Source organism: Manacus candei, unplaced genomic scaffold (assembly GCF_025592945.1).
Source record: "Manacus candei isolate 608988 ecotype Guabito, Panama unplaced genomic scaffold, ASM2559294v1 h1tg000045l, whole genome shotgun sequence".
NCBI lineage: Eukaryota > Metazoa > Chordata > Aves > Passeriformes > Pipridae > Manacus > Manacus candei.
In genome coordinates this window covers 10,062,281-10,087,443 of record NW_026138093.1, presented here as the reverse complement: position 1 = coordinate 10,087,443, position 25,163 = coordinate 10,062,281, and the positions used below count along the sequence as shown (strand labels likewise).

At 48.8% G+C, this 25,163-nt stretch overlaps 2 protein-coding genes across 2 annotated transcripts in view; both read left to right on the top strand.

Annotated features, from left to right (window-relative positions):
* Positions 1-25,163, top strand: part of LOC127474866 (uncharacterized) — a 192,163-nt gene that overhangs the window by 139,307 nt on the left and 27,693 nt on the right. The window lies entirely within an intron of this gene.
* The window catches only part of LOC127474823 (uncharacterized), a 42,627-nt gene continuing 28,492 nt past the window's right edge, over positions 11,029-25,163 (top strand). Inside the window, exon 1 of the mRNA XM_051796127.1 lies at positions 11,029-15,671. Within this exon, the coding sequence (XP_051652087.1) occupies positions 12,337-15,399 (3,063 nt within the window). The 5' untranslated portion in view covers positions 11,029-12,336 and the 3' untranslated portion in view covers positions 15,400-15,671. The remainder of the gene's footprint in view (positions 15,672-25,163) is intronic.

The following is a 25,163-nucleotide window of genomic DNA, read 5'->3' as shown; positions in this document are numbered from 1 at the left end:
AGCACCGTCAGAGGGACAGCGCAGGTGGGCTCCTTCTCCCAGGGATGGCTGCGGGGTGGGAAGGTGGGGGTGCAGCCAGGGATGCCCGGGGCTGTCCTACAGAGCAGGGTCCCTGTGCTCCGGGGTTCTTTGTGCCAGGGCAGGGACTTTGCTGCCTGCTGGGGTCAGGTCTCATCCTGCCTGGGTAGTTGCCCACCCCTCTGCAGGGAGAAGCTGTTGGTGGGTGGTGAGAACCCCAGCAGGAGCCAGGCAGGTTCTTCCTGCCGTTGGATGAGGTGTGTGTGGTCAGGGCTGTGGGAGGTCAGGGCTGCTCCCAGATCCAGATCACACCAGCACATTTCCAAGAGCACTGTCAAATGGGAAGGACAAAGCACAATTATTAGGAAGGAATGGAGCTTTTCTCAGTCAGTGTTTTCAGTTTCCTACTCCTGAGGAATCTGGGGGTTAAGAAATGGAAAAGGAGCTCCCATGTTGGACAAGTCACTGAGACTCCTGAGCTGTAACTTGGAATGCACAAGTGCTTCTGTAAGCAACTTCCTAAAGTGCTTTTGGCCTCTGCTCTGCTTTTGACAGAAGCAGCATCACTTCTGCTGGACTCATCTGTTTTTTCTTTATCTGCCCTTTTCCACCTGCAAAAAGAAAAGTTGCCCAGTCAGTGTGCTGCAAACAGGCAGGTTTCTCTCAGGCCACAGTGAGGGCACAGACATTCGGATGGAGTGGTGACAGGGAAGTCATGAATGGATTTCTGATGTTGAGTCTACTGTTTTGAAATCAGAAAATGTGGTGTTGAAGTCATCGTTAGCCTTTGAGAGGGAAACAGGAGAAAAATCGGATAAATTTGTTGCTAAAAATGAGCTGCTTCAAACTGAGGTTGACCACCTTCAAAGTCTTGTTAAAATTTGGATGATTATGAAACAGTCAACTCACGGATTACCCCCATCAATACTAGACAATGCCCGCAGTATAAAGGCATAAAGCCCTGCCAGCCCCTCCAGGAACCCTCAAATCCCATCCCGGTCCACAGGACACTCCCAACTTCCCCTTAAACCCTCTGAGGCCCCCAGACTGCCTCCCAGACCCACAAAAACCCACAAGATGCCCCCAGATCCCTCCCAGTTACCTCCAGCCTTCCCAGGACCTTTCAAACCCTCTCCTAGTTGCCCCCTTCCCCTTGAGTATGCCCCCAAACTCTCTCCCAGTTCTTTCCCACATCCCCGACGATTCCCCAAAACCCCTCACAGCTGCCCCAATCTCCCCAACCTCCCTCCCAAACCCCCAAACTCCCCCAAACACCTTCCCACTTACCCCCACGACCTCCAAGCCCTTCTCAGTCTCCCCATTCCTTCACAAAGCCCCTCCCAGTTGCCAGCCCGTCCCCCAGGCTCGGGTGAGGAGGTACCCCAGGCTGATGGGCCCGCCCAGACAGGGGCGGTTCCAGCAGCATGTCAGGAGCCACCCCCTGCCCCGGAAGCTCCCGCCCGCCCTGGAACCACCTCAGCTGCCCCTGCAGGGGAGAAATCCAGGCTGGAGCAGAGCAGGGGGCAGGGCCGGGCTGGGACCTCGATGGACGGGGGCACTGGGAGAGCAGGGGAGAGACCGGGATGGGCTGAGGGGGCACTGGGAGAGAGGGGAGACACTGGGATGGGCTGAGGGGGCACTGGGAGGGAGAGGGGAAAGTTTTTTGCCCCTTTCCTGGGCACTTGAACACCCTCTGCACCCCCGTTCCCGGCCTTGCCGGCTGTCTTTCCCCCCAAGCCATGAACAGGTTTTGGGGCTCCCTCGTGGGTCGCAGCCAATAGAACGGCTCTGCTGGAATGACGTCATTGCCAAATTCTGCTGGGCCCCTGTCCTTGTGCTGGTGAGTCACCCAATAGAACGTCGAAACTTCCGCGGGGTTGCCGGGAGTGGGGCGGTGATGGCGGGGGAAGGGAGGATCGGGATTGAACCTGATTGGTCCCAATCGATCCCGGCCCCAGGGTCTCCCCCCACCGCGCTGTTTTTCACGTGCGGCCCCAACGAGGTCATGGTGGTGTGGGCTGAGTTCAGGGGGTCCGGGGGCTCCTGGTGACCCCTCTGAATCTCCCCCAAGACTCTCGGGAACCGCTCAGATCCCCCCCAAGACTCCTGGGGACCCTCCGCCTTTCCCCCTCGTCCCCCAAATCTCCTGTGCATCCCCTTAACCCTTGAAAATCTCCTGGGACCACCTCAGACCCCCAGACTCCCTCCTGGGGACCCCCAAACACTCTTCAGGACTCCGGGGTCCCTCCCGACCCCCTCCTAGAGTCTTTTGGGTGTCACCAACCCTTTACGGCGGATTCCTCCGTCCATTTTTCCACCCCGGACTGCTGGGGGTCCACCCCTCCAAGAAACTACTGGGAACTCCCCAGTGTCCCACCACGAGATTCCTGGGTCCCTCCCCCCCCCCAACCCCCTGCGGGTACCCCCATCCTTTCTTCCCCTCGAAAATATTCTTGGGGGTCCCCCAATGTCTCCTCCAGCCCCCATCCTGCCAGGGATGGATTTGGGGGGATCTCCTTCCCCTTCCCTCTGGCCCGAAGGCAAATGCCCTCCCTGTCCTTCTTCCTTCGCCCCCAGGCAGAAAAGAGAAGAGAAACAGCCAGTTGGCCCTGGCAGGTGTGGGTGTGTGCAGGCTGTGGTTGAGTGGTTGAGAAGGGAGAGGAGGGGGCTGGTGTTTGGGCCAAGTCCAGCAGGTGATGTCTTTTGTATCTGGCAGTCCTTGGTCGGCTCCACGACCATCCAGCTGTCAGTGTTCATGACATACCCATCAGCCCTTCTCTTCTTGGCTCCTACACTTGCCAACCCTAAGCTGCTCCTAAGTTCTCTTGCTGTCAGTTCATAAAGAGGTCTTGTCAAGTGTTACTGATTTAGAAACTAAAGCCTGACATCTTTGTCTTTGCCAAAGATGTGTGTGAAAGGGCAGTGCTGTTGCAAAGCAGTGTTGAGTTTCACATTGGGTGACTTGGCAGCTTCCTCTGCATCACCCATGCACCCTGGGTTTCTTTGAAAAGTACTTTTCACTCCAAATGTGACACCACATTAGCCTGTAGGACATCCTGTCCCCAAATGGATAACTGTAAATATTAATATTTAAAAGTGAGCCCCTCCATTATTCAAGAAAAGCTTGTATCTCTGTACTAAAAGCATCCAAGGGTCACGTCCCCCAGTTTTCTATCTGACAAGGGTTTGGAGGGGCTGCTTTGTGCAGGGAACCCTTTGGGGGCCCCTTGCACATGGGTAGGGCTGCACTCTGGGGGTGTGGGGCTTTGGTTCTTTGGTTGCCAGGGGCCACTGTGAGTCACTGAGCCGGGGTGGGGACAATGGGCAGGGCTGGCTGGGACAGGCTGTGGCACCTGTGACATAAAAGGGAAGTGTCCCCGTGGGGCAGCTCTGCAGGGCCCATCAGGGGATGCTGCCCAGTGCAGCCTGTGCTGTGGGGAGCACGCACACAGGGAGAGGCTGGGCCGGACGAGGGCCAGGGCAGCAAGGCCGCCCCAGGGAGTGGGTTCTGCCCCTGCCTGCAGGGCCCAGCCCCTGGCAGGAGCGCCTTGGGCAGGGCCCGGTGCTGCTGCTGGGGCAGGGGGTGAGGCCTTGCCGCCTGCCAGCTGCCTGGGCCCCTGTCCTTGCTGCGCCACATCCCCGAGGCTCCATCCCCACTTCCCCAGCGCCAGCTCCCTCCTTCCCAGCCCCAACCAAGCCCTTCTCTGTGTCCTCCTGCAGGCCATGGCTTTCACAACATTCCTTTTGGTGCTTGTGCAAAGCATCATCCAGTCCCTGCAGGCGGTCGGGGAGGGGCTGCACAAGACTCAGTGAGCTTGGAGGTCTTTTCCAAGCTGAAGGACTCTTGGATTCTGTGATTGTGTGCTGGATTCAGCTGGGTCCGTGTTAGCAGCATTAGTTTGCTCCCAAAGTTTCCTCGCTGTCAGCTCTTGTGGCCTAAGGCTTGAGTTCCTTTAACTCCTTGTGCTGAGCTACTGCTGGGAAAGGAGAGGCCTCTGCGAGCAGATTCCTGGTGTTCCCTGTAGAACAGTGAGGGAGAAGGTGTAGTCAAGTGGGAAGAGGAGTACTGTTTGTGTGTGGCCTCCTATGTGGCCTTGGCGCCTTTGAGGGGCTTGAAGGAGAAAAGAGCTTTGTTAAAGTGAGAAGTGAAATAGTGTGTTGGCTGTGGGAATGGGAAGGGAAGAGGAATGGAAAATGGGAAGGGAAAGAGGAATGGAAAGACATCTGCTGATGCTGTCGTTTATTATGTTTGCGTGTAGCAGGGTGTGGTGGAAGAAAAAAGCAATTGGGAAAGATATGTGGCATGGAGAAGCATCTATGGGAACTAGATGGACTTTTATACACTGGACAATTCATCCACCGGACTGACAGTTGTTCCCCAGTTTTACCCCAGTTTATTGCTGTATTGTCATGGAGTTTTATGTACCCCAGTTTACTGTTGAATTTTTATGAAGTTTGTTAGACCTCCATATTGTTCCCCTTTCTCCCTCAGATTTTCCTGCCCAAAGTTGTTTGTCACCCTGTCCTCCCCTGCTTTCCCGCTCCTCTGCTACTGATTGGCTTCAGTTTGCTGCAGTGCAAAGAGAGCTCCCATTGGCCCTTTCTCCTGGAGACTCCGAAGTTCCACCCGCCTTTTCCCTGTCTCCCTATCACACTTTTCCCTGAGTTGTCAGTTCCATGCTCCTCCCCAGTTCAGGATCCTCCCCTCAGACTTACCTTATTTAAAACCCTGTTGTCCCTGAATAAAGTGGCATTGCTGCATGAACCCTCGACTGTGCCAAGAACCATTATTGCAGTGCTCGGTCCCATTTCCCATCCCCCCCGGACCATGGTAAGTGGCGCCCAACGTGGGGCACAGTTGAGGACTCTCATATTGAGAGAACTCCTGTGTCCTCACCTGGGTTCAGGCGACGCCAGGAGAGGCGATTGTCCCCGCCGGTCCTCCTCAGCAGAGCGGACGGCTGTGGGCTCAGCGGTAGCTGCACGGGTCGACGCACCAGACAGGTGAACTGCTGAGGACATTCCTCACCCTACCCTAACACCCATAGCCTGGCAGAACACCAAAGGGAGGACTTTCCATCAAGAGACTGTTGTTGAGACCCGACTAACATCAACATGGGACTCACACTCTCAACCTCCCAAAAATTTGTATACAGGCGCCTAAAAGACTTTGTAATAGAACACGGTCACCCCTTAGATAAAAAATTGGCAAAATCACTCGTCAGATGGTTTGACCACAAGGGTCACCAGCTTGCCGAGGACACCAGTGTAGAGCAGTGGCAAGCCATAGGCTACAGCCTCTGGCGGGACAGCGATAAGGGGGACCGTATAGCTAAAGAGGCGCTCATCGCATGGAGGTTAGTTCTGATGGTGCTAAAGCACCAGATGATGAACAAGAATATCAGCCTCCCCAAGACAGACACTGAGCAGACAGAGAGGGACACTGAGCAGACAGAGACGGACACTGAGCAGACAGACACACAAGATGGCGGGAGGGGGAAGAAACCATCGCGCCGAATTCAAAATGGCGTCGAGGAGGAGGGACCCAGGGACCACGCGGAGAAAAGGCGGGAAGGGACACCGCGGGAAAAATCAGCGCAGGAAAGGAGGAGGTGGGCTCCCTTAGCACCACCCTCCAGGCCGCCTCCGCCTCCACCTGATTGCATCAGAGATCCCTCCCCCGGCATACCCACGAGCACACCCACTTCCTCCAGTCCCACCTCTTCCCCGGATACATCACCTTCAAGGGGCGGAAGGGTGGCAAAGGACAGGGTCAAGGCGAAGGTCAGGGCCTCCTTCCAGCAAGATGGCTGCGCCCATAGGCCTCACACCACCAAGGCCTACCCCGCCTGCCGCCACCCTGAACCGGACATAGACTTAATGCAGCACTCCCCTGAATGGCAGCTTAAGCTACCAGATATCTGGAGAGCCTTCAGGGAGGAGGCGGCTAGCACTAAAGACACTGAATTCCTAAAAGCATTTCCCATCTATGTAGAGGAAGGAAGGGTCCCAGAGTGGCTGTAGGGAATTGGCTATAGAACACGGCTTGCCTAGGCCGTGGGAACATCTTAGATAGCGAGGTTACAGTGCCCTTGTACCCTGTTAGCTGGCTGGTAAACAGGACATTGTGATTAGCAAAACAAAAAGCAACCGAGTACCACCTGTGTCAACAAAGAAATGAGTAAGAGGTGAGATCAACATTTAAGCAGAACCAATAATGAGCTTAGCTTTTGCAATATGTATGAACTAATTATAAAGCGTATATTAAGCTGTTAGCAATGATCAATAAACGAAGCTTGCTGATTCTCATATTGAGCGTCTCATTCTTCCCTCGTCACGACAAATGGCGCCCGAACAGGGACTAAGTTCAATCTGCGGTCCCCGAAGCTTGAACAGGGGGTAAGTTAAATCTGCATCCCCCAGGGGCTAAGTTAAATCTGTATGCCCCAAGGGACTAAGTTGAATCTGCGGTCCCCGAAACCTGAACAGGGGGTAAGTTAAATCTGCATTCCCCAGGGGCTAAGTTAAATCAGTATGCCCCAAGGGACTAAGTTGAATCTGCGGTCCCCGAAACCTGAACAGGGGGTAAGTTAAATCTGCATCCCCCGAAGCCACGGTCTGACGCAGTAGCCGGTCGGTCCTGAAGCAGCACAAGAGGTGAAAGAGCTGGACCCTGCACCCCAGGCGACCTTACAGAAGGGTCCTGGCCGACAACACCGCCGACATCTTGTAAAAGGCTGCAACAGCGCGCTGAAGATTTATAGGTATGGAAAGACAAGCGGTGCTTTTATTACTCCAGTGCTTTTTAGAAAAACGGGGACTTAAGGGTATAGCTTTGAAAAAAGAATTACCAAGATTGCTTATGACGAGGGTTGCTAAAAGTTGTTTTGTGGACCCTAATACAGTTTTTGATGAAAGAGAATGGAGACGTTATGAGGTTAAGTTGTGGGAGGTTGACGCGGAGACGGAGCTCAATGCAACATGACAGAAGTGGAGAAACTGCCAGGCCAACCAGACAAGACGCCTGGACAGGTGAGCCACCGAGAACAAAAGGGATCTAATGTTGCATCTATATGGAAGTCTATCCTGCTTAAAAAAGGAAGAAAAATTAGACGAACTGGCTTTGCGGCAGATGCTGCTTTCATGTAAGGGCCAGGGATATGAAGCGAACACTGTAACTGCCTTTACTATCTCTACTTGGAAAGAACTTAGTGATAAGCTCTTTACTGCTGCCTCTAAGGGAGAAAAAGTTGCTGCTTCCCTCCTTACAACTTGGCGATTGTTATCTGGAATAGTAAAAGGCATTAGAGCACAGTATGAGGACATTAGAATGCTACTAGATACCATCATACAGAGAAATCGTGTAAAAAGGGAGTCGAGCGGAGTTGAAGGGAGACGGAGCGGGACAAGAAATCACGGATCGGAGCCGGGGACAACCGAGCGGCCCCGCCAACATGAACGCGGTGCTAGCATCTCGGCAGTGCATATCCAAGACGATCGGAGATGACGGCTGCAGTGTGAAAGTACTGCTGATGGACCAGAGATGAACTTTACGAGCACTATGACTGAGTTCCACCTTAAGACATTTCCAGCTTTTCATCTGAACTGTACTGCGGGACTGCGCTGCGCGTTTGTGGCTGTGTTCACGGCGCTGTGTGCTTATGCTGCCGTGCCGAGTGAACCCGTGCTGGCGCCGGGTCTGTCCGCCTGTGGCGGGTGTCTACGGGGCGGCGCCGGGCAGCGGAGCAGTGGTGGTGGTCGCGGCGCCTGTGCGGAGCGGTGGGCCTGCGCGCGTGCACGCCGGCGGCTCCAGGTGCGGCGAGCAACGGGGGGACTCTGTGTCCCCCGCACTGCTGACAGCCATGGTCCTGGGGGTGTGCGTTCCCCTTCCCTTCTTTGCAGCGAGTGTTTTTTCCCTGGTGCCGCTCCTCTTCCTAGAGCGGCGAGTTAATGATGGTAGCAAAAGCCTTGAGGGGTGCAGCTGGAGGAGGGGGAAAGCTGTTTCTCCTTTTCCCCGTTAGACCAATCACCCCCTCTCTGAAACTGTTTGCAGCTGTTCTCTCCCTCTCCTATGTTTTTGTCTTTTCTTAAGCAGACTCTGTGATTAAGTTCCTTCTGCTGATTTTCTTTGGGTGAACCCGGTCCCTCCTCCCCCTCCTTCGTCCTTCGGCAATGAGGGGCGGGGGGGAGGCAAAGACGGTAAAACACAGAAAAAAGGGAAAAGAGAAAAAACAACTTAAAATTAACAATATCCCAACTTATAAATCAGATAAGATTGCATTGTTTTTACAGCAATAGGTGTTACGCATGCAGCATGCTCATGGCATTCTCAAATGTTTTCTTCAAAAACAGAAAGGGAGACTGATGAAAAATCCTTTGAAGCAAGATTAGAAATAATGCAACATCCGTGCTTAGCCTTTTGCATATTACAGAAGGTTATTAAGAATTTCCTATAGCTTGCTATTTCGCATCTCTTACATGAAATTTGGCTGTTTCCCCCAGGGGCAGGGTGCAGGTAGAAGATTTGGAGACGGAACGATGAGACAGAAGGGGACATAGTCTTGCCCCCTGCAAAAGTAGTTTTATTGCCTTTATGCTCTATGAGAAGGGTTGAAGATTTCCAAGATAATATTCTGTTCTTTCTTGCTGTATCTGTCTTTTACATAGAGAGTTGTGCAGGATTTGCAGATTGCTGATGACGGCTATGCCATAAATTTCCTTTGAATTATGAAACTGATAAGAAGTGCACAGTCAATGACTACTTGAAAATGTGTGTGATTGAGGAGCATGTTTGAGGTGGCCACCTGAATGTGGTGTGAAAGAGAAAAGCTACATGAATGTGTGACTGTGTAAACTTAAAAATACCTTCTGCCGGTGTTAAGATTTTGGAGATGTGTAACATGATTCTGTTGAACCATAGTGAATCCTTATTCTGAATGGTATATGAATTCTTCAAATTCCCACCGTGAATGATGAGGTTTTAGTTATTTCTAGACTAGCCCTGTCCGGCTAGCTGTATGATCAGAACTGAAGTTAAATAAGAAGTTCTTACAAAAATTTAATATTCTATTACGCCTTGTATGAAATTTATGCAAGTTAAGTCTCAGGTGGAGTTTTTCCACTGCTGTTGTTCCTTAGCTGTGTAAGCTGCGAAGGAGACCACTAGTTTTAGAGCAAGTAAAAATCATAAGCCAGCAAACATTAGTGCAGACTGCAAGGTTGGCAGAGCCCGAAACAAAATACACCACTATGCATCCAGGTGCCCGGGAACCATTCTTACAATTTGTGGAAAAGCTGCAAGATGCTGTAGAGAAACAAGTTTTGTGACAGATACAGAAGTTGCTAGTTACATAACTAGCTAGAGATAATGCAGGCTTGTGCCAGGGTGAGGTCCTTAGACCATCAAATAATTGCATTTGCATCTGCTATGGCAGTAGTGAGAGTCGTTTTGAGCTTTTCTGTGTTTTCCAGGATTTAAATCAGGAGTTGTCGATGTTGCTGCCTGTCCTAGTTAGGACAGCTGAGATCAGTTCATCATGGTGGGTGTAACCCAAAACTGTATTCTATAGCCTTCCATGTCATTTCCCAGAAACTAGACTATTGTTGTCAATAGACTATTCGCACCCTCTGCCCATAGAGCCTGACTCCTCAGGCTATAAACTAGGTGTTAAGAGGCCTGTGAGATAGGAGGATGTTTCTGTCCTCACACCCTTTGTGGAACTCCCCGCCCTGAGGGGAGCACTGAACATTCCTGCCTGAACTGGAGGATATATAATCTTGGAGTTTTGGAACATTTTTCAACCCACTCGTGGGATCCAGAGGACGGCTGCATCTCATCGCTCTCAACCAGACTTAGACCACCACTGGACTGCGATCACCAGTTCTGGCCAGACTGCAGCAGCTCTCCCACCAGCAGGTTCTTCCCCTCTCCCTTTACTTTGGACTCAAACAGGGCCCAAGGAACACCACTTTGTTCATGCCCCAGGGCACTGGGTTATACATTTGGGTTTTTGTGGGTTGAGACCAATTGTTTGTTTGTATTATTGTACTTACTGTATTATTTTAATAAATTGTTATTCTGACTTATAATCTCTCCTTTGAGTTGAGTTCATCCCCCTGCTGGTTAACTTTTAAACCAGCACATTTTGGCGCCCATACGTCGGGCAGAGAGAGAGAAGTCAGAATCACAATTTCATTTGAAGCATTTGTCTATTTGAATATAGAAACTCCCTGATCACCATGTTGTTTGATGCACTCACATGGATGTTGTATTTGAGCCTGTTCATATTTCCACAGATGGGGTATTATTTGCCTGTTTTGATGCTCTCTTTAAGACCAGGGAGAGGGATCCAAATTGTTTTATTAGTATATTATGTTTATGTCATTCTAACATCAGAAGCAATGAGTTTCATTGTAAATGTGTATTCAGTCCTGTTTGCCTCTCCTGGTTTGGGTTGCTGCCTCTGGGGCCTCATTAAAAATCGTACCCAGCTTTTTGGAGGAACAGGGGTGGATGTTTTCCAGCCTCTCACCTCCTTCTTCCCCTTCAGACCTGCTACAACAGTTTTTGAAAATATTGAGTTCCCTTTTGATGTTAAGGACAGCATAATGTTATTGTTAGTGTTGCTCTGTCTGCTCTGTACTGTGTACACCATGTTTAGGGTCAGAAAAGTGCCTTTTAGGGAGGTTGTTTGGACACCTGCCCTGGGAGCAGATAATGCTGAGTGGCACGGGAAGTGGGAGGACATCAGCCAGTATTTGGAAAAGTTCTCTCCTCCAATGATCTGGAAATTCACCCCTGAACAACTGCAGGATCCTGTTAGCATGATAAGACTGGTGAAGGAAAAATGCTCTGGCAGCTCCAGAGACGGCCAGCTCACAGCAACCTGCTGGGCCCTGGCCACTGCCTACCGGGCACTGCTTGACATGATACAGCACTGTCAGGGGGAGGAGAGAAGGAGCAAATCCGCAGACACCACGTCCACCCAAACCACAGCTGAGTCAGAGGGAGAAAGAAATGAACCAACCAGCACCGTGTCCACACAAACCATCGAGGAGCCAGAAGAACAAGCAAAACCAATAGCAGTCGCCCCTGTCCAGAAAAGGAAATCAAAGACTAAATCAGTCCGTATAGCAAATGATGACGAAGAGGCAGGACCTTCACATCCACCGGAGGAGACAGAGCCAGAAATAATCACTCGGTCCCTATCCCTGGGTGAGCTACGTGAGCTCCGGAGAGAGTTCACACGACAGGCGAACGAGTCCATTCTGACCTGGCTGCTCCGAATCTGGGATGCCGCAGCTAACGATACGATCCTAGATGGGAGTGAAGCCAGACAGCTGGGATCCCTGTCTCGAGATGTAGTCATTGATCAGGGGATTGGAAGGAGGCAGGAAACTCTCAGCCTCTGGCGGCGACTGTTGTCCAGTGTGAGGGAGAGATACCTTTGCAAGGAGGACCTCCACGTACAGCAAGGACAGTGGAACACGATGGAACAAGGTATCCGGTGCTTAAGGGAGTTAGCTGTACTGGAGATAATCTTTTCAGAGGATGAAAGATTCCCTAAGAGTCCAGATGCTGTACAGTGCACCTCCCAAATGTGGTTAAAGTTTGCACGACTTGGGCCAGAAATGTATTCCCGCTACTTAGCAACGCTGCAATGGAGGGAGGGAGAGGACAAGGTGGGAGCATTGGTTAGTAAACTCAGGATTTATGAAGACACTGTCACTGCCCCATTACGAGCCCACGTCTCATCTGTGGAAACCAAACTGGCTGAACACGTCCGAAACCTGGAAGAGAAAATTGAAGAGGGACACCAGAAGCTAAGAGAAGAAATTAAGGAAGGGATTTCCCATATCTCGCCAGGACAAACAAGAGTCTCTGCTATCAGAAGCCAGCGTCCCCCAGCTAAGGAGAGAAGGTACACTCCACGTGGCGATCTATGGTTTTACCTCCGTGAGCACGGAGAAGATATGAGGAAGTGGGATGGGAAACCCACCTCTTCCTTAGCAGCCTGGGTACGTGAACTGAAAAGAGGAACAAATACCATAAAGAACTCTTCAAGGGTAAACGTTGCTCCAGTCTCTCGTGGGCAAGACTCCAGACGGTACAGGAATGATTCTCTTGAAGGGACCTCCAGGTCCTACCCACAAGAAGAGCACAATGAGTACCATGACCAGGACTAGGGGTGCCCTGCCTCTAGCCAGGTAGAGGAGAGGGACAATCGAGTCTATTGGACTGTGTGGATTCGGTGGCCTGGCACATCAGAGCCACAAAGATATAAGGCCTTAGTGGACACTGGCGCACAATGTACATTAATGCCATCAAGATACGTAGGGGCAGAATCCATCTCCATTTCTGGGGTGACAGGGGGATCCCAACAGCTGACTGTACTGGAAGCTGAAGTGAGCCTGACTGGGAAGGAATGGCACAGACACCCCATCGTGACTGGTCCAGAGGCCCCGTGTATCCTTGGCATAGATTACCTGAGGAGTGGGTATTTCAAAGACCCAAAAGGACTTCGTTGGGCTTTTGGCATAGCTGCTGTGGAGACGGAGGAAATTAGACAGTTGAACACCTTGCCTGGTCTCTCAGAGGACCCCTCTGCTGTGGGACTGCTGAAGGTTGAAGAACAATTGGTGCCGATAGCCACAGCAACAGTGCACCGTCGGCAATACCGCACCGACCGAGACTCTGTGACCCCTATACATAAGATGATCCGTGAACTGGAGACCCAGGGGGTGGTCAGCAAGACTCGCTCACCCTTTAATAGCCCTATATGGCCAGTGCGTAAGTCCAGCGGAGAGTGGAGGCTGACAGTGGATTACCGTGGACTCAATGAAGTCACACCACCCCTGAGTGCTGCTGTGCCGGACATGCTGGAGCTCCAGTATGAGCTGGAGTCCAAGGAAGCCAAGTGGTATGCCACCATTGACATAGCCAATGCCTTTTTCTCCATTCCTTTGGCAGTGGAGTGCAGACCACAATTTGCTTTCACTTGGAGAGGTGTGCAGTACACCTGGAATCGACTGCCTCAGGGGTGGAAACACAGTCCCAGCATTTGCCATGGACTGATCCAGACTGCACTGGAAAAGGGTGAGGCTCCAGAGCACCTACAGTACATTGATGACATCATTGTATGGGGGAACACAGCGGGCGAAGTCTTCGAGAAAGGAGAGAAGATAATCCAGATTCTCCTAAGAGCCGGTTTTGCCATTAAACGGAGTAAAGTCAAGGGACCTGCTCAGGAAATTCAGTTCCTAGGAGTGAAGTGGCAAGATGGACGCCGCCTAATTCCAATGGAGGTGATTAACAAAATAGCAGCCATGTCCCCACCAACCAGCAAGAAGGAAACACAGGCTTTCCTAGGCGCTGTGGGCTTTTGGAGGATGCATATCCCCGAGTATAGTCAGATTGTAAGCCCTCTCTACCTTGTGACACGGAAGAAAAATGATTTCCAGTGGGGCCCCGAACAACAACAAGCCTTTGAACAAATTAAACAGGAGATTGCCCATGCGGTAGCCCTTGGGCCAGTAAGGACAGGACAGGACGTGAAGAACGTGCTCTACACCGCAGCCGGGGAGAATGGCCCTTCTTGGAGCCTCTGGCAGAAAGTGCCTGGGGAGACCCGAGGACGACCGCTGGGATTCTGGAGTCGGGGATACAAAGGATCTGAAGCCAGCTATACACCAACTGAGAAAGAGATCCTGGCTGCCTATGAAGGAGTTCGAGCTGCCTCAGAAGTAATCGGCACCGAAGTGCAGCTCCTCCTGGCACCCCGACTACCAGTGCTGGGCTGGATGTTCAAGGGAAGAGTTCCTTCCACACATCATGCCACCGATGCCACATGGAGTAAGTGGATCGCTCTGATCACGCAGCGAACCCGGATAGGGAATCCTAATCGCCCTGGGATTCTGGAAATTATCACCAATTGGCCCGAAGGTGAGAGTTTCGGACTATCCTCTGAAGAAGAGGAGGAGAAGGTGACACGGGCTGAGGAGGCCCCACCATATGACAAGCTACCCGCAGATGAAAGGCGATATGTGCTCTTCACGGATGGCTCCTGCCGCATTGTAGGGACAAACCAAAAATGGAAGGCAGCTGTATGGAGTCCCACACGGCGAGTTGCAGAAGCGACCGAAGGACAAGGTGGGTCAAGTCAGTTTGCAGAGCTTAAAGCCGTTCAGTTGGCTTTGGATATAGCTGAACGAGAGAAGTGGCCAAGACTCTATCTCTACACTGACTCATGGATGGTGGCCAATGCTCTGTGGGGATGGCTGGAGCGATGGAAAAAGGCCAACTGGCAGCGCCAAGGGAAACCCATCTGGGTGGCGGAGATGTGGCAGGACATCGCTGGCCGGGTAGAGAAGCTGAGTGTGAAGGTCCGTCACGTAGACGCTCATGTAGGCAAGAAACGGGCTAATGAGGAGCATCGTAACAACGAGCAGGCGGACCGAGCTGCCAGGATTAAAGTCTCTCAGGTAGATCTGGATTGGCAGCACAAAGGAGAATTATTTCTGGCTCGATGGGCCCATGACGCCTCCGGTCACCAGGGGAGAGATGCAACATACAGATGGGCTCGTGACCGAGGGGTGGACTTAACCAAGGACATTGTCTCACAGGTCATCCATGACTGTGAGACATGTGCTGCCATCAAGCAGGCCAAGCGGGTGAAGCCTCTATGGTATGGTGGACGGTGGTCGAAGTACAGGTATGGGGAAGCCTGGCAAGTTGACTACATCACGCTCCCCAAAACCCGCCAAGGCAAGCACTACATACTGACCATGGTAGAAGGAAGCACTGGATGGTTGGAGACATACCCCGTGCCTCATGCCACTGCCCGGAATACCATCCTGGGCCTTGAAAAACAAGTCCTGTGGCGACACGGCACCCCGGAGAGAATTGAGTCCGATAATGGGACCCATTTCAAGAATGGCCTCGTAGACACCTGGGCCAAAGAGCACGGCATTGAGTGGGTGTATCATATCCCCTACCATGCACCAGCTGCTGGAAAAGTTGAACGGTGCAACGGACTGCTGAAAACCACCCTGAAGGCACTGTGTGGGGAGACTCTCAAACACTGGGAGCTGCATTTAGCAAAGGCCACCTGGTTGGTCAACACCCGAGGTTCCATCAATCGAGCTGGCCCTGCCCAATCTGAACTTTTGCATACTGTAGATGGAGATAAAGTCCCCGTGGTACATATGAGAGGAATGTTAGGGAAGACTGTTTGGATTAGTCCCACCTCAAGCAAAGGCAAACCCATCCGAGGGATTGTTTTTGCTCAAGGACCTGGTTCCACCTGGTGGATAATGCAAAAAGATGGGGAGACACGTTGTGTACCACAAGGGGACCTAATTTTGAGTGAGAATGGTCTGTAATGTTTCATTGTATATATATATAGATAGATGTATATAGTTTTAGAGGGATATAGTTTTTAAAGGGGCTTAATTTGGGCATGACATGGATGGCATAGAATAAGGGGTGGATAATGTCCTAGTTAGGACAGCTGAGATCAGTTCATCATGGTGGGTGTAACCCAAAACTGTATTCTATAGCCTTCCATGTCATTTCCCAGAAACTAGACTATTGTTGTCAATAGACTATTCGCACCCTCTGCCCATAGAGCCTGACTCCTCAGGCTATAAACTAGGTGTTAAGAGGCCTGTGAGATAGGAGGATGTTTCTGTCCTCACACCCTTTGTGGAACTCCCCGCCCTGAGGGGAGCACTGGACATTCCTGCCTGAACTGGAGGATATATAATCTTGGAGTTTTGGAACATTTTTCAACCCACTCGTGGGATCCAGAGGACGGCTGCATCTCATCGCTCTCAACCAGACTTAGACCACCACTGGACTGCGATCACCAGTTCTGGCCAGACTGCAGCAGCTCTCCCACCAGCAGGTTCTTCCCCTCTCCCTTTACTTTGGACTCAAACAGGGCCCAAGGAACACCACTTTGTTCATGCCCCAGGGCACTGGGTTATACATTTGGGTTTTTGTGGGTTGAGACCAATTGTTTGTTTGTATTATTGTACTTACTGTATTATTTTAATAAATTGTTATTCTGACTTATAATCTCTCCTTTGAGTTGAGTTCATCCCCCTGCTGGTTAACTTTTAAACCAGCACACTGCCTTGTTTGCTCAGCTCGTTGCAGGGGCAGACTGTCAAGGCCATCCTGCGTGCCTTCTCAAAAACATCTGTAGTGTTGTGGATAGTGTGTCTTCAGGCCTCCTGGCTGGAGGCCAGAGCAGACCAATTATGTTGATCAGTGTGACCAGAGCTGAAGTGTTGTTTTAAAGAATCCTTATATATTGTCTTCAAAACCCCTCCCGTGCAACAACTGGTAGCAATATTAATTGTAAAACGGCTAGTCTCTCCTCCTTGAAACATACCCTACCCATTGTAGCTGTGTTCTCAGCAAAATAGCCTCACTAATTGTGATTAATCCTTGTTTTATACCAGATGTATTGCTTGCATAATTTGACTAGTGAATGTTTAGGGTTGTACGAAGGCAACGTGTATTCTTTGTGATGCTCAAAGCTTGCTGTTAATTGTCCAAACAAACAAACAAACAAACTTCTCTAGTCATTCCAAGAGTTAAGGTTGTGATATTAGGAGGTACTGCTTGGAGTTTTCCTTTAGAACATACAGATCCTGTGTGACTTAAACAATGGCTCCTACCTACAGAACAACTGTTGGCCCTGCAATAGCTTGTCAGAAGGCAGCTTGATTCTGATTACATTGAACCATCTCAGAATCCTTTAATTACCCCTGTGTTTGTGATAAAGAAAAAATCTATGAAATGAAAACCTTTGCATGATCTCAGACAGGTTGGTGCAATCATGGTTAGTAAGCATTGGCTTACTGACCCCTTCTGTGCTTTCTGCTGAATAACCCATTGTTATTATTGATTTGACAGGTTATCTTCTCACAATCCAGTTAGATCCCAGTGATAGAGAAAAAATGTGCATTTTTAGCTCCATCTATTATTCGTGCAGAACCTTATGAGTGTTATCCATAGAAAACCCTCTCCCATAGAATGAAAGGCTTTTCTATAATTTGTCAGTGGTTTATGTTTCCAATGCAATTTTCTGACTGTCTTTGTTGTCATTATATAGATGATATTTCTGCTAGTTGTAACCACTGAGGATTAGCTGGGTGTGTTGGACGCTGAAAGCAGAAAGAGTCTACAATTCTTTGGCCTAGTAGTTGCTCCTGACACGGTGCAGTGAAAAGTACCCTGGAAATATTTAGGGTTCATGTACACAAAAAGCAGTCATTTCTCAACCAGTTATGCCAAGTCTTAATTTTCAAGCATTGTTTGTACTCTAAAGAACTCCTTTGCAGAGGATTGTTCCAGCAAGTTTCCTATGCTTCGATCCAGTGCAGTTTCATAGTTTTTTACCTCTTTTACAGTTTTGAGAAAAACACGCTGTGCTTGGCCAAAAGCCTCCTTTAAGCTGATGGTCTTGTGGTCCCTGTGGGAGCTGGGGGCGGAGCGCAGCGTGCAGGTGTGGACCTTGTCCTTCTCACAGTAGCATTCCAGCAGTTTACTGTACTGGGGGATTTTCTCTCAGCCAAAACCTGGGCACCACAGAGCCCCACCAGGATGTAGTTTTTTCTGAGTGTTCTTTGTGCTATGCTTACTCAGGCACAGGGAGACCTTGCAGGTCAGGCAAGTCTTCATGGCTGAATGGGGGCCTGTGGGGTAAAGGCAGAGTGGGCACTGGGAAGGGCCCTGCTGGCATATTTCTGTTCCTTCTGTATGCATGCACTCCTTGCAGAAGCTGTGACCGCACCCCAGAGACATAGGGTTCCTGTAAATGTCCAGGCAGATGGGGCATGTCAGTTCGTCCTTCAGCCTGGCCTCAGCACCCACCTCGGCCATGTTGCCAGAGCTTCGTGACAGGGCTGAGAGCAAGGAGGAGGGCACTGGTGAGAAACTGAGAGCACAGCATACAGAAGCCTTCAGATGTCGATTTAGCTTAATTCATTCTATTGCTCGCTCAGTTGTTGTCTCTTGTCCGGATTGTCGTCGTGCTTGTACTGTCTATTTTAGTACTAACCCTCGAGGTCTTACTCTGGCAAAAGATCCCCAAGAGTTAGATTTAATGGGATCACTGTATATACATAACACAAGTGGTAATGGGACTCAAACCTGTTTTATGTTGAGATTATTTCAATCTAGATTGTTTATCAAAACCATGACTTGTCCAGCTGGCACAAACTGCCTAGCCTGTACACAAAAGAACTGTAGAACCTGAGTGAAACAATAGAACACACAAAGAAAGTAACAGTAACAACTAGTCCTATAGCCTTGTGGCTTCAATCTATTTTTGGTTCTATGTCTGAATGGGTTTTAAGTTTTGTTAAAGAAAAACCTACGATGGTTGTTGACAATTGTTGTAATTTTAGTAATAGTTCATATTGCTTTTTCTTGTATTGTTAAATGTGTAAGTGCTATAACAGAGAAAACATTATTAGCCCAGAATAAAAAAACGGGGGTATTTGTAGGGAATTGGCTATAGAACACGGCTTGCCTAGGCCGTGGGAACATCTTAGATAGCGAGGTTACAGTGCCCTTGTACCCTGTTAGCTGGCTGGTAAACAGGACATTGTGATTAGCAAAACAAAAAGCAACCGAGTACCACCTGTGTCAACAAAGAAATGAGTAAGAGGTGAGATCAACATTTAAGCAGAACCAATAATGAGCTTAGCTTTTGCAATATGTATGAGCTAATTATAAAGCATATATTAAGCTGTTAGCAATGATCAATAAACGAAGCTTGCTGATTCTCATATTGAGCGTCTCATTCTTCCCTCGTCACGACAAGTGGCGACCAATATTGTACCCCATGCCAAAAGATATGAAAAAGGCCATCGTCGAGTATGGGTTGGGGGCACCCTTCACCATCGAGTTGCTAGAATCCTTCTTCCTGGCCTATAAGCTGATACGTTACAACATAAGAGCAGTGATAGGAGGACTCTTTACAACAGTACAGTCCTCAGTATTTGAGGTAGAATGGAAAAAATTAATCACTGCATATGTCAATGACAAAATGGAAAGAAGGGGAATCCCAATTCAGCAGGCAATAGACATGCTCTGTGGGGAGGGGAACTATTCGAGTAGGGGGGATCAAGCTCGAATTGACCCCAAATTTTTAGAAGCGACTAAAGAATTGGCATTAGAGGCCGTGAAAAGGGTGACAGATGCCTATGTGCAGACGCCTTCTTTCACACTTATTAACCAAGGCCCAAAAGAACCTTTTGTAGAATTCAGAACCAGGCTAAAAGAGGCAATCAGCAGGCAGGTCCACCAAAAAGAGAGCCAGGAAATTTTATACAATAAATTGGTTATCAAAAAGGCGAATGAGGACTGTCAGAAAGCTTTGAAGATGTTAAAGGATCCCTCCCTTCTCAAAATGATAGACGCTTGTAAAAATATAGATTCCAATTCCCATAAAGCGCGTCTATTGGCTACCACTTTCATGGGTCCCCAATCATGTTTCAATTGTGGTGAAAAGGGACACTTCAAAAAACATTGTCCTAAGTTAGTCCCCGAACCAAATTTACCTAAGACCCTATGTCGGAGGTGTGGGAAGGGCCGCCATTGGTCTTCTAGTTGTAGGTCAATGACCAATATCAATGGTGAACCCCTTCCCCCCAGGAGGTCCCCAGAGCTGAGGAAAAGGGTAACCTTCCAATCTTTGCCCGATCTTCGCCCTTGCTCCTGTGAACATCAGGGAAACGGGGAGCAGAGCGCCCAGGGGGGTGCGACGACACAAATAACCCCTGCTCTCCGCTCCATCCTGCGCCCAACACCGTGCCCAGCTACCCCATTAGCCAAGAGCCTCCGACAGACCTCATTCCCGTTCAGTGTGATCCTTTAAATTCAGCAGACCCTATCTCAGTTAAAAACCAGTGTGTTCCCCTAAATTGGATAATCCTTTCCGTTACTCACCCGTCTACTCACCTAAGCTCCTATGAGCAGGCCAGGGTTAGACCATCTGCCCCGGTCAATCCAGATAAGACTTACCTGATGATATCGCACTTTTCAGCAGTGGCTAAGGGAATAATTGTAGTGCCTACTCTCCTGACGGGACTGACGAACACAAATATAACTATATGCCTAACTGTGCATCTCCCTCCCGTGCAGTTGGAGGACCGCTTCCCCGTGGCGAAGATGGTCTCCACCGACGAGCTGCTCTGCGTGGTGTCCCCAGATGAGGAGCGGAGGGAGGGATCACTGAGGGAAGTCCACTGGACAACCTCGGTGAAGACCTCTCACCCTCTTCTAACATGTCTCATCTACTTTTCTCAACCTAGGCACCCTCAGAAAGTCAAGGTGGAAGGGTTACTCGACATGGGGGCGGATGTCACCATAATTGCCTCCAAGGACTGGCCGTACGGCTGGCCAGCCCAGACCACTAACATCAGAGTCAGCGGTGTAGGGGGATCGCAGTACCCCATCAGGAGTAAAGAGGTAAAGAGGAACTCCGAAGTTCCACCCACCTTTTCCCTGTCTTCCTATCACACTTTTCCCTGAGTTGTCAGTCCCATGCTCCTCCCCAGTTCAGAATCCTCCCCTCAGACTTTAAACCCCTTATTTAAACCCCTGTTGTCCCTGAATAAAGTGGCATTACTGCATGAACCCTCAACTGTGCCAAGAACCGTTATTGCAGTGCTCAGTCCTATTTCCCATCCCCCTGGACCGTGGTAGCAGGGAGATTGCCAAAACTGAAACCAGTACACAGTTGAAAGCTGAACAAAACAACATTTATTCCAAAGAAAGTAGCAAACAAAATGAGAAACCGAGAGACAGAAAAGAGAAGGGAAACAAGCCCCCAAGACAACACCCCATTCACTCAAGTGTTACTTACCAGGTTGTCTTACCGACCCCAGAATGCTTAGAATTCCCCAGAGCAGAAGCTGCATCCTCATTATCCTCAATGAGTCAATTTTCATTAATGTGAGGAAAGCTGAGAGACTGTAGAAACATCAGTTGAACTTCAAAGTCTCCTGGTTTCTGTCTCTCCTCAGACTTAGAATCAGGATTAGGGTTAGGGTTAGGGTTAGGTTTAGGGTTGGGGTTAGGGTTTAGGGTTAGGGTTAGGGTTAGGGTTAGGGAACCAGGTTTGCGCATAGCTTGCAGTCTCTTTTTTAGGGTTAGTGTTGCTATGCGCAAACCCGATTCCCTGACCCTAATCCTAAAAAAGTGAATGCAAGCTATGTGCAAACCCTGTTCCCTAACCTTAACCTTAAAAAAGAGACTGCAAGCTATGCACAAAACCAGTTCCCTAACCCTAACTTTAAAAAAGAGACTGCAAGCTACTAGGGTTAGGGTTAGGGTTAGGGTAAGGGTTAGGGTTGGGGTTAGGGTTTAGGGTTAGGGTTAGGGTTAGGGTTAGGGTTTGGGTTAGGGTTAAGGTTAGGGTTAGGGTAAGGGTTAGGGGTTAGGGTTGGGGTTAGGGTTAGGGTTAGTCAGAATTTGTCTCAATGCGCGATCTAACTATCGTGGGTTTACCCCATTCCAGGAACGCAAACCGTAAACCCTAAAACCTAAACCCTAACCCTTGCTAACCTTAACCCTAACCCTAACCCTATCATCTCATAGCAGAGGGAGGGAGGGGCCTGATTCCTCATCAGATATATCAACAGTCAAAAGCCTGTAAGCTCAGCTCTTGCCTTTTACGGGCTTCACACCGTCAGCACTGGAGGGAGGGAGGGGCCCGACTGCTCATCAGAGGTATCATGCAAGTCAAAAGCCTGAAAAGTCTCCTAGAATGCATAAATCATTAACCATTTCAGTCTCTGACAATTGGTCCACACAGTAACTGCAAGCTATGCCCAAAGCCTGTTCCCTAACCTTAGAAGAGAGACTGCAACCCTCGAGATGTTGGAGGCTCGAGGCATGGTCCGTGACACTAATCATGGCTATAACTCATAACTTCTTGGAGTATGGGGACTTCCCTCCTTCACCCCCTGCAGATCAAGGCCACCACTTCAACTGACAGACATGGAAGTATCGCTGGACCCCGTGGGCAGTGACTATATACATCTGTCCACTCTCAGCTTTTCTTTCTCTTACTCTCCCTTGCTCTTATCCTGCCTTTCTCTCCCCTATGCATTTTCTTTCCCCCCCCCAAAGGTTATCTCTGTGTGTAGTAGTACGTTCGGATACATGTCTGGAATAAAGACAAGTGCCAAAAAATACTCAAGCACACAAAATATCTTTTATTACAGTGAGAATAATAATAACAGTAATAAACTTAGCAAGAGGAATTAAAAACTAAAAAAGGATACAAAGTAACTACCTTATCGGGTGGCATTAAAACAAATACTACGAACAGCATTTAATACAGTATTAACTAGTGAAAAGGGATACCAAAAAAAAAAAAGGATCTTAGTAAAAGGGGAAACTAAAGGAAAAATAGTATAAACATAAAAGGAGAATTAAAGGAACACTAAAAGGATATTAAAAAGTTTGTTCTCTCAGTTGCTTCCTATCAAAAAACTGTGCTTACCCACACAGACAGGCCAGGGTTGTCAGGATCTGCAGCAGCTGGTTGGTACCCATGCTTAGCGGGCGTCCCCGCAGAGCAACACAGTCTCGGTGGTAGGATGAGTATCGCTCAACTCAGCAGCTCCGACACCCCATTTTTATCAGTTCCACATTACACTACGTAGGGCCAGTACGCAGTATAAGGTGATGCCTGAATGGCAGCCAAACACCGCCTGATCATTACCTCATGGCAACAGTCTGCGCATGCCCTACTTGTGGGGCAAGGGGCAAGCGACCCCTGCCCACATAATCTTCCTCCCATCATCATCTTTCTCACCCCTATGTATGACCTCTACCATTGTGTTTCAAGGGTAGATGTATCTATCTTGCAATATGTAGCAAAACCAAGGAAAAACTCAGCTCTGATAATAGGGAATATCAAGCTGACTTGCTAAAAAGCACAATGGACCTTACAATTAGCTTCTGCCATGAAGTTACATTGTACCATACTCTAGCTGGTTTCACATCCTAATATGACTTCGTTCTCATGCCTCTATGCTCCATTGATCATCTAATTTAAAAGTACCCCCCTTACATACCACCACGTGATCAATGGTAGCAAGAGGGTGATAACGAACTACTCAAGATTGTAATGCATTTAGCTTGGTGTTTATCATTCGACGTACACATGTTAGTATACAGGGAATCATACACAATATGCATGTTATTATACATCCAACTATTGACAAACCTATTAACGCTTTTCGTAACCAGGGCCATCCCCATTTCCAATCACCGAAGAGGTTCCATTCATCATGAACATGTAATTGTTGAGTAAGGGCTTTTAATTTCTGGATGCTAACATGAACAGATTCAGAATGATCACTTAAATTCATGCAGCACATGCCCTCAAAATCTTGACAGCCATGTCCCTGGGCTAACAACAAAAAATCAATAGCAGCTCTATTTTGTAAACTTGTATGTCTAACAGAGTCTACATCTGTGAGCAATGCACTCAAAGCAGCAGAAGTAGCATTAGCTTCTTTAGCCAACCAGCATCCTAGTTTATTTAGAGAAGCCAAAGCATGAGCAGTCCCTATCTGAGATATTACACTAGCAGTTATTCTTTCAGCCTTATTCCAAAACTCTACATCAGAGTTACAGTCTGGAATAAATCGCCGTGTGCTACGTCTGCGTCTTCTTAGTTTAGGCAAGGTTACGCTGCGAGGATGAAAAAAGGTTAATCGTCCAAAGGTACAAGGGCCTCCTACAGCCTTTCCCGGAATACCTTTCCATGCTCTTTGTCCACAAATGAGAAACAGATCATTTGGGAGACCTATCACATCGGATCCAGGAATAAATTGTTTTTGCAGAGTCTCATTGCACCAAGCTGATGCGTTCTGGTATATATCTCTAAGAAGAAATGTCAGCTCCTGGATATCTGCAGTTTGCTAACACGGTCTCATTATAGAGTTCCCCACCAGTAGTTATCAATGGGTATTCCAACCAGACAGGTGCGAAAAGGACTCGTGGGAGTTACCATGGACACACATATCATGTCCATCTTCGTCACGTTGGCCAGGGTGGTCCACACATTGACATCTAAAACAGAAGTCAGCAAAGAAGCAAAGTATAGTTGATATCTTTCTGGAAGGTACAGTTGGGTCTGGAAAGGGCCCTGCTGCTCTGCACCCTCAGGGGAGAAACCAGCTCCTGGGGGCTGTTGGATTCCATCCCACCGCGTGGTCCATGGTTGGACCATGACACTAGTGAATGACTCGAACAGTGTATTGATGAAGTGTCATTTCTAAAAATGTAAACAACATAACAACTGAGTAACAGTGAAAATACAGACAATAATATAATCATGTCTATCCCCAGTCAGGAGATCTAAGTGGATTACAGTGGTCATTTACTTGGAGTCAACAGTACTTGAGATAATCTTTTCCCGGTTGGCAGACCTAGTTTCCAAGTTTGGACAGGTGAACAGGTGTGTCCAATCGTATGGGCTCGGACAACGCAATGAATCTCAGGAATTTCTGCAAAATATAAAGTCTAGTACAACAGAACTTCTCATTTCAGAATTTTATAGTCTGGATTCATCTTTAACTCCTTCCCTTACTAATGAATCCCCAAGCTAAACTAATCTCCACAATAAGCTTACTCCTAGGAACCTCAATCACAATTTCGAGTAACCACTGAATAATAGCATGAGTCGGCTTAGAAATTAACACTTTAGCTATTCTTCCATTAATCTCTAAAAGCCACCATCCAGGAGCCATTGAAGCCTCTACTAAATACTTTCTAACTCAAGCAGCCGCATCTACGCTACTTTTATTCTCCAGCATGACCAATGCATGATTCTCTGGCCAATGGGACATCACCCAACTAACCCACCCCATATCATGTATACTACTAACTATTGCAATTTCAATTAAACTAGGCTTAGTCCCATTTCATTTCTGATTTCCAGAAGTTCTTCAAGGCTCAACTATAACAACATGCCTCCTACTAGCCACAGTCATAAAATTTCCACCAACCACACTATTCTACCTAACATCCCCCTCACTCAACCCAACTCTCCTATCTTCAATAGTCATTGCTTCCGCAGCCCTAGGTGGCTGAATAGGACTTAACC